General features: G+C 45.5%; 1 protein-coding gene and 1 non-coding gene across 6 annotated transcripts in view; one reads left to right on the forward strand and one right to left on the reverse strand.

The window, feature by feature from the left end:
* Positions 1-13276, forward strand: part of Mbtps1 (membrane bound transcription factor peptidase, site 1) — a 48361-nt gene that overhangs the window by 30963 nt on the left and 4122 nt on the right. For 4 of the 5 annotated variants that reach the window (XM_074055566.1, XM_074055568.1, XM_074055567.1 and 1 more), the window contains 9 exons: positions 1886-2074; positions 2742-2914; positions 4229-4344; positions 4828-4984; positions 5651-5775; positions 6564-6641; positions 9048-9188; positions 10584-10715; positions 12171-12297. In XM_074055566.1, the coding sequence (XP_073911667.1) occupies positions 1886-2074; positions 2742-2914; positions 4229-4344; positions 4828-4984; positions 5651-5775; positions 6564-6641; positions 9048-9188; positions 10584-10715; positions 12171-12297 (1238 nt within the window). The remainder of the gene's footprint in view (positions 1-1885; positions 2075-2741; positions 2915-4228; positions 4345-4827; positions 4985-5650; positions 5776-6563; positions 6642-9047; positions 9189-10583; positions 10716-12170; positions 12298-13276) is intronic. The other variant, XM_074055569.1, reaches the window with a different exon arrangement.
* LOC141417740 (small nucleolar RNA SNORA51) lies at positions 199-332 on the reverse strand. Its single transcript, XR_012442378.1, has one exon. It is a non-coding gene; the product is annotated as a small nucleolar RNA SNORA51 (small nucleolar RNA).

A 13276-nucleotide genomic window follows, 5' to 3' on the forward strand; every position in this document is an offset into this window, starting at 1 on the left:
TGCATATATGATTTTTTTCTTCCAAATTATTTTCTTTACATAAACTCCCTGAATTGGAATCCTGAATCAGAGGGTGTGAATATTATTTCAGTTCTTGGCACATAAACCCAAATTCTTTCCAAGAGAGTTGTATTGGCTTAGATAGCTGCTGTTGGTATTTAGGGGAAGGTGTCTCTACCAAGCCTGTCCTTGGTGATATGTTGTCTTCCCATTCACATTACAGATGAGGGGCCCAGGGTCTGGGCTGAGGTATACATGGGATGGGTTTATTATCCCTCCTCTTTCTATACAGTCAGTGTGAGAACACAGTCTATGGTAAGCACCAGACTTGATGCATCTTTTTATTGTTGCATTTCATGAGTTTTGTTTTTTTTTTTAAGTTGAGATACAATTTATATTCTGTAAAATTAATCCCTGAAGTATGCAGTTTGGTGGGATTTAGTATATTCACAAAATTTTGCAAACATCTCATTCCAAAACATTCCCATCACCCCATAAAGAAACCCTGTACCCTAGCAGTAACTCTGTGGTCCCTCCTCCTCTAGCCCCTGCCAACCACCAGTCTGCTTTCTGTTTCTGGGTTTGTCTGTTCTGAACATTTCATATAAATGGAGCCACATGACGTTTGGCCTTTTGTGACTGGCTTCTTTCACTGAGCTTAATGCTTTCAAGGTTCGTCATGGATCAGTGCTTAACTCTTCTGTGGCTCATACTCCAGATAAAACACACAGATTTTATCTGTGTCTCTGTTGATGGGGTTTTAGTTTTGAGGAGTCATATGGGTGCCTTGTGTAATGTGTACTTTTCCAGTTACTGTATTTCTTCTGTGTGACTCACTTTTTGTGTCCTTGCCCATTTTTCTGCTGGAGCTGGGGTTTCCCCTGTCGATCCTGACAAGATCTTCATGTCAGAAATTAACCATTGCTGTGTTTTATGCGGATTATTGTTTGCCTTCTTCTTGTGGTGGTTTTTGTTTCTCTCTCCTTCTGCAAACATTTTAATTTTGATGTAGTTGAATTTTCATCTTTTGTGATTTCTTCTATTGTTTCAAAAGATTAGACACCCCTACAGAATATGAAATCTCAGTTTTATATTTCTACTAATTTTCTTTTATGTGATTATGATACATTGAGTTTATCCGTTAATTTGATTTGTGGCATAGAGATGGATGAAAGTTAATTTTTTCTCAGTTGCTAACCAGTGTCCCAAGAGCATTCATTACAGTCCCTTTCCCTCTCACTTTTGTGATGCTGTGTCCTGCAAATAGTTTTCTTTTCCAGAAGTGTTTCTGCTCTGTTGACTCATTTGGGGACTTTATTCTTGCTCTCTGATTGTCAGGAGAGGAGTCATTAGGTTGATTCGAAGTACTGGGCAGTTGTGAGCAAATGTGTACTCACGCCTGTCCCCACTTTCCTCCAACCTAGCGGGGACAGCCAGGGAGCTGCCTTTAATCACCCCACACTCCCATTGGCTGCAGGATTTGATTGGGGACAGTTAGTGTTTGTGTCATTTTGTTCCTTTTAATTAATGTGATTCTTTCAGCATACAACTAATTGGCATCTGACCTCAAATCTGAGGGTTTTCATTTATGTAAGTTCTCTAATCAGACAGAAGTACCTCATCAAAACAACTTCTGACGTGTTTCACTGCTGGCTGAAACCTGGACACTTACCTGAGACAGTGGTTTCCAGGCTTTTCTAGTGGATATCTTCCAGACAGCGCATCACTACCTAGTATCTGTGCATAAATTTTATTTTGCTCAATTTAATAAAACATTTCTCAAAAGTCACTTAAGGTAATTTAGGAATTGAGGCCTTTCTGATTTCCGCGTATTTTCTGTCCCCGAATTTCACTTCAGCCTTGGCCTGGTTTCTTTTTCCTGCAGCCTGACTGGCAGCCCTATCTGCCACAGAATGGAGACAACATTGAAGTCGCATTCTCTTACTCCTCGGTGTTGTGGCCTTGGTCAGGCTACCTGGCCATCTCCATTTCTGTGACCAAGAAGGCGGCTTCCTGGGAAGGCATTGCCCAGGGCCATGTTATGATCACGGTGGCTTCCCCAGCAGAAGTGGAAGTAAGGACATGCCAGGAAGTGGCTTTTCTTTACCTTTTGTCATCCTTTGCCAAGATTGCAGGGGGAGGGTCTTAATACCAAGGGTCTGGGTTCAAAGTACAGTTGAGGGAAGAGACTGTCTTCATGGCCATACATGGTGGTCCAGGGATCCAGAGCAGCTGCGTTTACCACCAGTTCAGGACATGAGGACTAGGTGCTTGTTCTGATGTTCCTTGGCAAAGAGGATGTGCTTGGGCCAGATTTCAACCTTAAAATGAGGCCTCTCAAAAAGGAAATGGAGGTTCAGTCCTTTGTGGCTCTAATAGCTTTCAGGAATGAAGTGCCTCAAATTGTCTTCGACTCTTGACTTGGAGTGGAATTAGTTGTGATACATGAACATTTGTTGTTACTGCAAGCTCTGTTGTTTAAATTATGTTTGAAGTGATGAATAGAAATGATCTTTCTAAGGTGAGCATGGTAGTACATACTTATAATCTCACCACTTGGGAGGCTGAGGCAGGAGGATCAAGAGTTTGAGGCCATCATGGGCTAAATAGCAAGCCCCTGTCTCAAGAAAACAAAAAATAGAAAAGAGAAAGGCCTTTTTAAACCCCCAAACCTGTGTTTTTCTTGGGAAAGATGGGCATTTTAAGTTTCTGGGTTGGGGGGGTTGTTTTTTTTTTTTCAGTCAAACAATGGTGCAGAGCAAACTTCAACAGTGAAGCTCCCAATTAAGGTGAAGATAATTCCTACCCCTCCTCGGAGCAAGAGAGTCCTTTGGGACCAGTACCACAACCTCCGCTACCCCCCTGGCTACTTCCCCCGGGACAACCTAAGGATGAAGAACGACCCTCTGGACTGGTAAGCAGCTGTCTCACTCCCATGCTTTCCACCCCACCCCACCCCTGTCCTTCCACACTGGGGCTTGAGGACACCTGCCTTCTCTTCTGAAACACTCACAGCTTAACTAAGTAATTGTGCAGTAAAAACCTTGACATCATCCTCAGCTGCTCTTTCGCTAACCTCTCCATTCAGTCAGGCAGCAAGTCTGGTCAGCCTCATTGATAGGTTGGACACCCAGTCCTTCCGTGTTTGGCCTTCCGCTCTCTCCCACCTGGATGACATCCTGGTGTGCCTCGCTGCTCTCAAGCTTGCTCTCCTAAATTCATTTCCCACATAGCAGCTGTGCTAGTCATCAGAAAACATAAACTGTACACAGTCGCTTCAAAGTCTCCAGTGACTTTATTTTCCAACTCACTCAAATGGCCACACCCTCCCCAAGCTGGGGCTGCCTCCCTCCTGGCTCCTCAAACACCCCTGTCACAGTTGCTGTCCTCTGCAGGGCAGCTAAGCCACATTTCTCTTGGTCCAAAAAGCCAGGCACGTTTCTATGTTGTTAAGTATTTGGCTCCATGTCAAAAGTGTGTGTGTGGGGGGGGGGGTGCATTGGAAGATCTGACCAGGGTAAAGAGGGTCAAATTTGTCTTTTAAAATAAGATGTCCCTGGAAGGTTGGTGAAGGCAGGTAGATGAGGAGGGGGAAATTGACGGAGTAGAGCAAGGCCATGGGCCTGCAGAAGATCCCACAGAGTCAGTGCTACTTAGGAGGTAAGTTCTGTAGGGCTGAATGTGCCGTGTGCCCTGGGTGTTCACGCTGGTCATTTGGGCAGTTCACCTAGAGTGTGCAGTGGAAAAGTGAGCACATCTGGGAGGAAAAGGATGGAAAGGGGATAGTAGGTGAGCTGTGTGAAGTGCAAGTCCTGGCACTCACCTTGCATGGTGTGTGCCAGCTTCTCTCCGTCCCTGTGGCCATGCACTAAGCTGGTTGTCAGATACAGATGGCTGCTGGCAGTTCACATGGGTGTCACTGCTGACATGCTGCTTCAGTGCATCTTAAAAAACATTTCATTGCCTGTTTCTTCTTGTCAGTTTATCATATCTATGCATATAACACACAATTTCCCTCTTACTCCTCACTTTACTGTGTCTGGCCCAGAGAACACAGTTCTGGAAACTCCTGTGCCATCAGCCAGCACCCCAGGCCTCCTCTACTGGGAATGACACTGTGCTCCTTGAGAGATACTTGGGCTTCTGAGATAACCCTGTAACTGAATGGGGTTCAGTTTATTGCAAGTGGAGGTTGGTCATTTTAACCTCGTGGCTTACTGCTTTTCAGGAATGGTGACCACATCCACACAAACTTCAGAGACATGTACCAGCATCTGAGGAGCATGGGCTACTTTGTGGAGGTCCTCGGCTCTCCCTTCACATGTTTTGATGCCACTCAGTATGGTGAGCAGCAGTGACATGACAGCCAGATGATCTTCCACCACACGTTGGATATGTGTTAGATGTTTGAAAATGAGCCACAGGTTTTGGTGCTAGGCCAATAAAAGGAGGCTCAGAATGAACCGTATATCCGAGTTGAGGTTGGGAAGGAGGCTATGAATGATGTCCTTGGTGGTGGTGGTTGTGCCACTCAACTTAAGTACAGAATGAGTAGACTGGTTGGGGACAGAGACAGTGCATCTTTTTAATTACAGGAAGCTCAGCCCTACCTGATCAGTTAAGCACAACTGAAACCACAGACCACAGCTAGTGGTCCCTATGTATTGTTGGGCCCTGATCCTTTATTTTTCACCTTCTGTGGTAGTACAGGGTGGCACAAATCAAACTACTAGGGTATGAACCCTGGTGAAATGCCAGGTTTCTAAAACAGTGGCATCCTGTCGTTCAGAAGTGATAGTCCTCAAACCTTGGTACTTTGTCCATCAGGAACTCTGCTAATGGTGGACAGTGAAGAGGAGTACTTCCCCGAGGAGATCACCAAGTTGAGGAGGGATGTGGACCATGGCCTTTCACTCGTTGTCTTCAGTGACTGGTACAACACCTCCGTTATGAGAAAAGTGAAGTTTTACGATGAGAACACGAGGTACTGACAGGAGTTGATATTTGGATAGAATTGTGACTTTGGGGGACTTAGAATTCTGCCAGCAAGTACTTCTGTGAATATCTGACTTGTTAAAATCTTTCTGGTAGCAGGGTGTGTGGACAGAAAAAGCTCCGTGTCTGGGAGAAAGTTCCTGTAAAGTGAGGTGCTCATTGAACCCAAGTGCTAATGCAGAGGGTCCTCTTCTTTCTTTGTTGATCTCAGAGATTTGAGCTTTAACTTTCTCTTTGGTCCTGTTCCATCCATCTACATCTCTAAAGGAACTTTCTAGTTAATTAATTTTTGATGAAGATTCCTAGAGTATTATAAATACATTATAAGATTTTTGGATTCTTTTCTTTAGAGTCTTGTGACTTGAACTTGTATAAGCTGCTTTCTCATTTCTTTTACTTCATTCTGGCTCAGTAGTTATATGTGGTACATTTCAAGGAAGTATGATTTTCATTTCATAAAATAAAAGTTTTAATATATTCACATCGGTTGAACCAGTTTGCAGTATTTCTCAAACCAAGCAGCTAGTTTCAGTTGATACTTTGTGTGGATGGGTGGGCTGGATTGTAGCAAGGGATGTTTAATTCTGTCACAAAAAGGTGAAGTGTGTACGGAGTGTTTAATTCTTGCCTTCTCTGTGTCTGTTTCCCCTTTTAGGCAGTGGTGGATGCCAGATACTGGAGGAGCCAATATCCCAGCTCTGAATGAGCTGCTGTCTGTGTGGAACATGGGCTTCAGTGATGGCCTGTATGAAGGGGAGTTCGCCTTAGCCAGCCATGACAGTAAGGCTTGTGTGTATGAGAAGAGGTTTGCTACTCCCAGAGGTGTGAGAGCGCAAGCCTTTACAGTCTTAAGTTTCAGAGAGAGGGAGAGAGTGGTGTGATTCCTAAATAAGCTAGAGTCTGTGAAAGAATGAGACAGTGCTTTCAGAAAGTATAGCTAGGGTTGGGGATGTAACTCAGAGGTGGAGCATGTACCTAATGAAAGGCCCTGGATTCTTTTCCCCAGCACTGGAAAAAAATACACCTGTAAAGCTGTGTGGTAGCCATGGTAATTTTGTGTAGGTTTCTAAAATGAAAATGTTATGTAATCATCCCTGATTTTGGTGCTGCCTGTAAGGGTCTTTATATACTATAGATTCTCAAATAGGAAATACTTCAGAGGTTCCTAATTATTTGTAAAATAAAATATAAAAAAGTTATGAAATAACTTTGCATATCTCATTTAAGAAGTTTTCCCACAGATATGTTTTTGGTTTTAGTTTCTAGAACAACACCGTGAGTGTTACACTCACTGGTCCTGCAAGTCTTGACTTAGCTTGTTTTGGTCATCTGGCTGCTCTTATTTAACAAAATCTGTTCAGAAGTCATATGTTAATATGACTTTTTACTTGAATTCTGGGTGTTTGCTTGTAGTTTAAGTGTGACAAGGTGATCGCAGTTTGTGTCTTAAGATTAGAGTAGTCTTTGCAAGTAAATGTTGACAATGTCAGAGCCCATGTTGGGCAGATGGAAGCTGTTGTGCCGTGCTCGGTGTCTCTGCTCCTATAACTTGGATGACTGTTTTCTAGTGTACTATGCTTCTGGGTGCAGCATCGCCAAGTTTCCAGAAGATGGCATAGTGATAACACAGACTTTCAAGGACCAAGGTAAAGGATACTGTTTACAGGCTTTCTGGTTCTTCTATCCCTCCTTTCCCCCCTTTTCTCCTTTTCTCCTCTTTTTTAATAGTGGCTTTATTACATATAACTTGCACATCACAACATTCACCCTTGCAAAGTGTTCAGTTCAGTGTTTTTAGTACACAATTATATACCCATCACAGACAACCTTCAGAACATTTTTATTATCCTCAAAGAATTCCTGTTAGTAGCTCTGATTCTCTTGTGTGGGTTTTTCTTTTTTCTTTTTTTTTTTTCTCTTTTTAGTTCCTTTTAGAATTTGTTACAGTATTATTTTTATAGTAACTAACATAGGCATGGCTTTGGGCAGAGGCTCCCGGTGTACAAAGGGGTGAGACAGACTCTTGGGGGTAATTTGAACATATGTATATAGTGGCCACTGCAAAGAAATGGAATTCCTTCAGCAGAGGAGCACAGATGTTCATTACAACCTATGAATTGTTCTGCTATAGATAAACTGTTTTAGAATTCTTAGCTGTATAAATATAAAAAAAGTAATTACAGAGTAGCCTCTAAAAATCCTCTGCAGGATGGCATACCTGTTCAGTTTTGCTTCAGCTACAGGCAGATAACACTCAAGATGGCCCAGGCCTGTCCCCAGATCAGTATCTGTGATATTACTGAGTGCTTAGCGTGCATAGAGGAGGGGTGAGCTTAGTCACTCCTGCCTTTGAAAACCAGATGCAGAGCAGTAGGGTGGCAAGAGGACCACAGGGCATCCTTCCTGCAGCCATCACTCCAGAGCTGAGATTCTGAACCATGAGAAGATTCTCCATTCTGCCCAGCACTGTGAGACTATCACACGCCCTAAGTGATAGGCTTGTGAAAATGTATGAGGTGGATCCAGTTCTTTCTGCAGTTGATGTTGGGGTTTTCAGAACAACCAGCCTCCACCACTATAACAGGATTACTGTTTTTGGCTGGGTGCAGTGGCTTATGCCTGTTATCTCAGCTACTCAAAACAGGCAGAGATTGGTAGGGTCAAGGTTCATGGCCAGCCTGGGAAAAAAGTGAGACCTCCATCTCAAAAATAACCAGAGCGGGCTGGTGGAATGCCTCAAAAATAATGAGAGCAAAAGGGGCTGGAAGTATAGCTCAAGTGGTAGAGTGTCTGCCTAGCAAGTATGAGTTCCCAGGTTTAAATCCCAATATTGCTGTGCACCGTGCCCCCCCCCCCCAAAAAAAGGAGTGTGTTTGGGGGGTCAGATTAGAGGCAGTTTTATTAGTTGAAAATGTGAAACTGTAGGATTTCTCAGCTTACCTGTTCGGGGCTGCAAGATGATAGAACTTAGCTTTTGTATTCCATGGAAAAGTGTTTTCCCTCATCAACACAAGGTCTGCCTTTCTTTCCCAGGGTTACATTTAGCATTATGCACATAAAAGTATGTCTTCCCAGTCTCTGCTGCTCGGTGACGTTTTGTAAAAGCAGTTTTCACAGGCGTGTACTTCCCGTTGTAGGTACTGGCAAAGGGCTAAAAACTATGGTCTCCTAACTGGCTTGCTGCCCTCTGGCAGCTCATTGTTTTGGTGAGGGGGATATCAGAAGTAGGTTTAGCGATACATACTTGAGAACAAAAATCAGTTGCCTTGGCTTTAAGTTGAATAGCCTTTTACAAAATAGGACTTTGACAGTTCAGAAAAGACCTGTTGTTAGAAGCAAAACTCATCAGACCACAAGACCAAATAGCACAGTGCACATTTCCCACGTCTTTCCCCGCTCTGTCTTCCCTCCTTCCAGAGAACATTGTGTTTTTTTTTCTGCTTAGCTTCTAGAGAAATTGCACACAGAGGGCAGAACTGTTGCCGTAGACAGTTTAGATATCATTGCCACAGAAATTACTGGCTTCTGATAACGTGCGTCATCTGCTAGTGCTGAGGACAGTGTGTGCTTCAGGAGAAGGCAGACTGAGATGATGCATGCCGCTGACAATTGCTGCCTTGGCACTTACACATTTTTATTTCTTGTTCATAAAACATTTCAAATTGTGTCATTGGACAGAAAAAAGAAGGCTTTGCCATGGGAACTTGTATATTTGTGAAATTAATACAACATCTTAAATCTAAGTTGGAAATAGGAGAGCATACATTTTGAAAGTTACTTAAATTTGTCCTACTTTTAATAATAAACATAAAACCTGTGTAACTGTATTTGTGGTCACCTCTGTTTAGCAAGAGCTGCTGGCTGAATTTTGCTAAAACCAAAATTACTGACATTTAGATACTGCTTTTGTGTCCTGAAAGTTTGCACAGTTTTAATTGGATATGAGATTTTGCTATTTTTTTTGGTCATGTACCTTACATCTCAAGTGGCAGATTGAAAGTCATTCCTCAGCAGAAGCTCTGATTGCTGTTTTCATTGTTGTGTTGTTTCAGGGTTGGAGGTTTTGAAGCAGGAGACAGCAGTTGTTGAAAATGTCCCCATTTTGGGACTTTATCAGATTCCAGCTGAGGGTGGAGGCCGGATTGTGCTGTATGGAGACTCCAATTGCTTAGATGACAGTCACCGACAGAAAGGTACAGTGAAAGCACATGGAAGGGCTGGGGTGTAACTCAGTGGTAGAGTGCTTACCCAGCATGTGCAAGGCCCTGGGTTCCATCCCAGCACTACAGACTGACAAAACCCAAAACACCACATGGGCGCAATGATTTGGGCACATGGACCCATGTTCTTTCTGGTAAGACGGTGAAAACCCAGCGCTGAAAACTTGACCTCTGACTCCCTGAGTCCACTGGGGAGCCGGGTGGGGCAGTCAGTGCCCAGGGGTCACAGCGGGTGGCTGCCCAGACACAGGCCTCCAGGCAGGGGCTGAGGCTTGTGCATTGCACCTCTCCCATTTTAAGTTGAGGCTCACTGGATTCTAGGTGTTCTGTAAACCATTAGAATATGATTGGTCTTTTTAAAAATCAAAAGCAAGATTAAAGTCACAGAGGAGAGAAGATTAATGTTTTATTTCCACAGAGATTCTCTCTTAAGAGCTGAGATCTCAGTAAGAGCCCTTATTAAATTTTAAATACCCAAGAGAACGTCTGCATCCTGATGTTTCAAATGGCAGCTTTTAGGGTTTTTCATGGGCTTCAACTACTTGACCAGAACTGCTTCTTCACAAAAGTAATGTACATGATGACATTTTTCCTCTGAGGAGTCTCATGCAAGCTGAGCTGGTGTTAATGGGACGTGCCTGGGCAGACATGAGGAGAGTGTATGTGGTGGCAGAGGGGTCAGCTCTGGGTGTGGCAGCATCACCTACCCCTTGAGGAAGGAGGCATATGTGTGGCTCTGATGGGAGCTGTTGAGACTCTAAGATGTCCCCAGAAGAGAACTGACCATTTTGACTGGTACTTGGTGACTCAAAGGCCAGCTGAAATTAGTAGACTCACCCATTTCAACCTGGAACCCACTTCCCCATGGTGTGCACCCTCCCAATGTAAACTGCTTCCTGCCCTGGAGCACCTGCAGGCAGAAACTGTTGGTCCTCTACTCTCCGCCCTCTTGCCTTCGTGCCTCTACTCTCAAGTCCATTCTTTTCACATCACCTGGGTTTGCCATCTCTGAATGAGCTCCCTTCTGTTCTTGTCCATAAGCAGTCCAGGGCCAAGTGTGGCACTCAGGCAGTTGGTCCAGCCCAGTGATGCTGACCTTCCGAGAGCCCTGGGGCCCTGGGAGTGAAGCCTTCCCACAGTCAGCTGTGCTGGAGTGTGTTGGTCTGGGTGGACTGGGCCGTCAGCCATGGAGGATGCATATTTCACAAGAGTATGGGAATCTGGGCTGCTAGCTTTACTTGCACCTACACTCTGACTTCTAAACTCCCATGTACTCCCCTTTCTGGGAGCTAACTTTCTTTTATTTTCCTGTAGAGATTCCTGTGTTTAAAAACCCATTCCTAAACAGCATGCTCGTTGACTCCACAGACTGCTTTTGGCTTCTGGATGCACTCCTTCAATATACGTCATATGGAGTGACCCCTCCCAGCCTCAGTCATTCAGGGAACCGACAGCGCCCTCCCAGCGGAGCTGGCTTGGCCCCTCCTGAGAGGATGGAAGGTGAGTAAGTGGCCTCCCACAGTGCTTCAGTGGGGAAGGTGGAGCCTGCCAAGCTCAGCGCTGCCTCCGGAGGTGGTCATGCCCACAAGCCCATTAGTGGTGCCCCAGGGCACCTGATGGCTGCTGATGGCTGAGCAGGCAGTGAGTGACCACAGTGTGTGCAGGTGCTCGCCCACGCTCCCCTAACCCTTATCTGTGTTAACTGTCCTCCTTTGCCACAAGATGCTGACTCCTGGGGTCTTCAAGGACAATGGCCAGCATTTTTGAGTGCCCACTAGGTACCAGGTACCAGGCACGAGGCTGGGTGCTTTACAGGGATTAGGTCTGTGCTGCCTCTCAGTAATCCTGTGAAAGTAGACACTATTATTTCGTGTACAGATGAACAGGAGCTGAAAGGAGTTAAGTAACTACCCCAAGCCACCTGGGCAGTATGAGGTGGGGGCCCAGAGTGCTGCGTAGAGATCTGTGCAAGTGCCTCCAGCTGCTTTAGACACAGCAGGTGTCTAATGTGCTCATGGTCCCAGATGTTCTCCTCCTTGAAGCATTGTCCATAGAAAGGTGATGTGAGCCACAGGTGCTAGAATTTCTGCTAGGTAGTACAGGGGTGGCAGTGATCCCAGCACTTGGAGACCAAGGAAGGAGGATTGTGAGTTCAAGGCCAGCCTGGGCCACATAGCAAGAGCCTGCCTCAAAAACAAAACAAAAACCCAAAGAAGCAAATTTCTAGCAGCTACATTAAAAGAGTAAAAAGAAGGCTGGGCACGGTGGCTCATGCCTGTCACCCCAACCACTCAGGAGGCATAAATGGGAAGATTGTGATCAATGCTGGCCTGGGAAAAAATGTGAGACCCTGTCTGAAAAATAACAAAAGCAAAAAGGACTGGGGGCATGGCTCAAGTTGTAGAAAACCTGCCTAGCAAGCGTGAGGTCCTGAGTTCTTGCCACGGTACTGCAAAAAAAAGTAAAGTGACAATTTTAATAATGTACTTTTAACTTAATAGATCAAAATATTTAGACATCTGACTCCAGCCCAATTTGGTTGTTCAGTGGCCACAGGTAGATAGTGGCTACTGTATTAGATGGCACTAACATAAGATTTGTAGGAAACTTTGAAACTGTAGGGGTTTTTTGTTTTGTCAGAGAATTGAATATTTAGCAAGAAAAAGATTGTTCTGTGTTTGTTTCCTTGAGTGGCCTCGTGTGTACAGTTGATGGCCAGCAAATGCTCGCCTGCCAGGGCTTTGCCCAGTGTGGCTATGTAAAGGAGAGTGCTGAGTTTGCACTGGTCTTCAGCAGTGAAGGCACTTGTGTGGAACAGCCTGTCAGCTGTGGTCCTGAGGCATGCAGGGGACAGGTTAGCAGCTCAGCAGGCTTTGGCAGCATGCACACAGACAAACCCAAAGTCACGCTTCCCCCTTTGCATTCTGATAACAGTGGTATTACTGCTGCCCGCAGGAAACCATCTTCATCGGTACTCCAAGGTTCTTGAGGCCCATCTGGGAGACCCGAAACCCCGGCCTCTTCCAGCCTGTCCACACTTGTCTTGGGCCAAGCCACAGCCTTTGAATGAGACGGCACCCAGGTCAGTGTCTGCCTATGCTTTCCCTCTTGTTGCACTGAGCCTATGAGGAGAGAATGAAATTTTGCTGACATTACCAAATAACCACATCTCCTAGCTTGTCATCTTCTGATATTTATGTAAGCTAGTGAACCCTGCACTGACCTTTAGAAATGGGCCCTTTGGTGCTATCTTGCATGAAAGGGCACTTTGCAGAATCAGCCTTGTGCTGCTCTGACCAGCCCTTGATTAAAAAGCCATGATCCAACAGAGCAGCATCTCTGGCTTGGCCTGAGGAGTTGGGGTTGCAGCTGTATTCCCTGTTCTAGGAGGCAGCTCACTCTCTTGTGGTACCCCAGGCAGAGGCTGCTCCCAGGAGGTATGCCGATGCGGCAGCAGTCCAACCAGGAAGAGTGTGCTGGTGTCATTTACCTCCAGTGACGATTGTATCATGGGGAAGGATACCCCATGCAGCCCTCACCCTGCCTGCCAAGTAGAGCGGCCCTGCTTCTCTGCCTTCCTGTTTAACTCCACCTCTTAATTTGCATCGTTTTCCCTTGGTTTTTCTCTCTGGCCAGGCCAGATTGCATCTTCTCCTTTTCTCTCTTGCTGGCACACTTGTCTGAGCAGGACAATACAAGGAAAACGGGGACTTTTTCTAAGAAAGGGCATGGCAAGACGGGACCAGGTCTTCCAGGGACAGCTGTCAGACTTGTCCTTGCCAGGCAGGTGGGAGTCCCTCCCGCTGGCCCTCAACCCTCCTGGCCACAGGACCACTCTAAAGAGGACCCCTGCCTTGCCTTCTTTTCTCCCTTCCTAAGGCCACCATTGTGCTTGGATCAGGATGGACAGGTGTGGTATGGCCAGGGATGGGACCACGTCCATGCTGTGACAAAGAGGATGCCTGTGGCAAGGTGTTGAAGCGTTCTCTGCTGTACTATTTGTCATAAGCAGAAAGCGCTGAATCCACCATTCGGTGGCTCTTTGTCTTCATGGGGACGTG

The sequence above is a fragment of the Castor canadensis genome, chromosome 15 (assembly GCF_047511655.1).
Source record: "Castor canadensis chromosome 15, mCasCan1.hap1v2, whole genome shotgun sequence".
Lineage (NCBI taxonomy): Eukaryota > Metazoa > Chordata > Mammalia > Rodentia > Castoridae > Castor > Castor canadensis.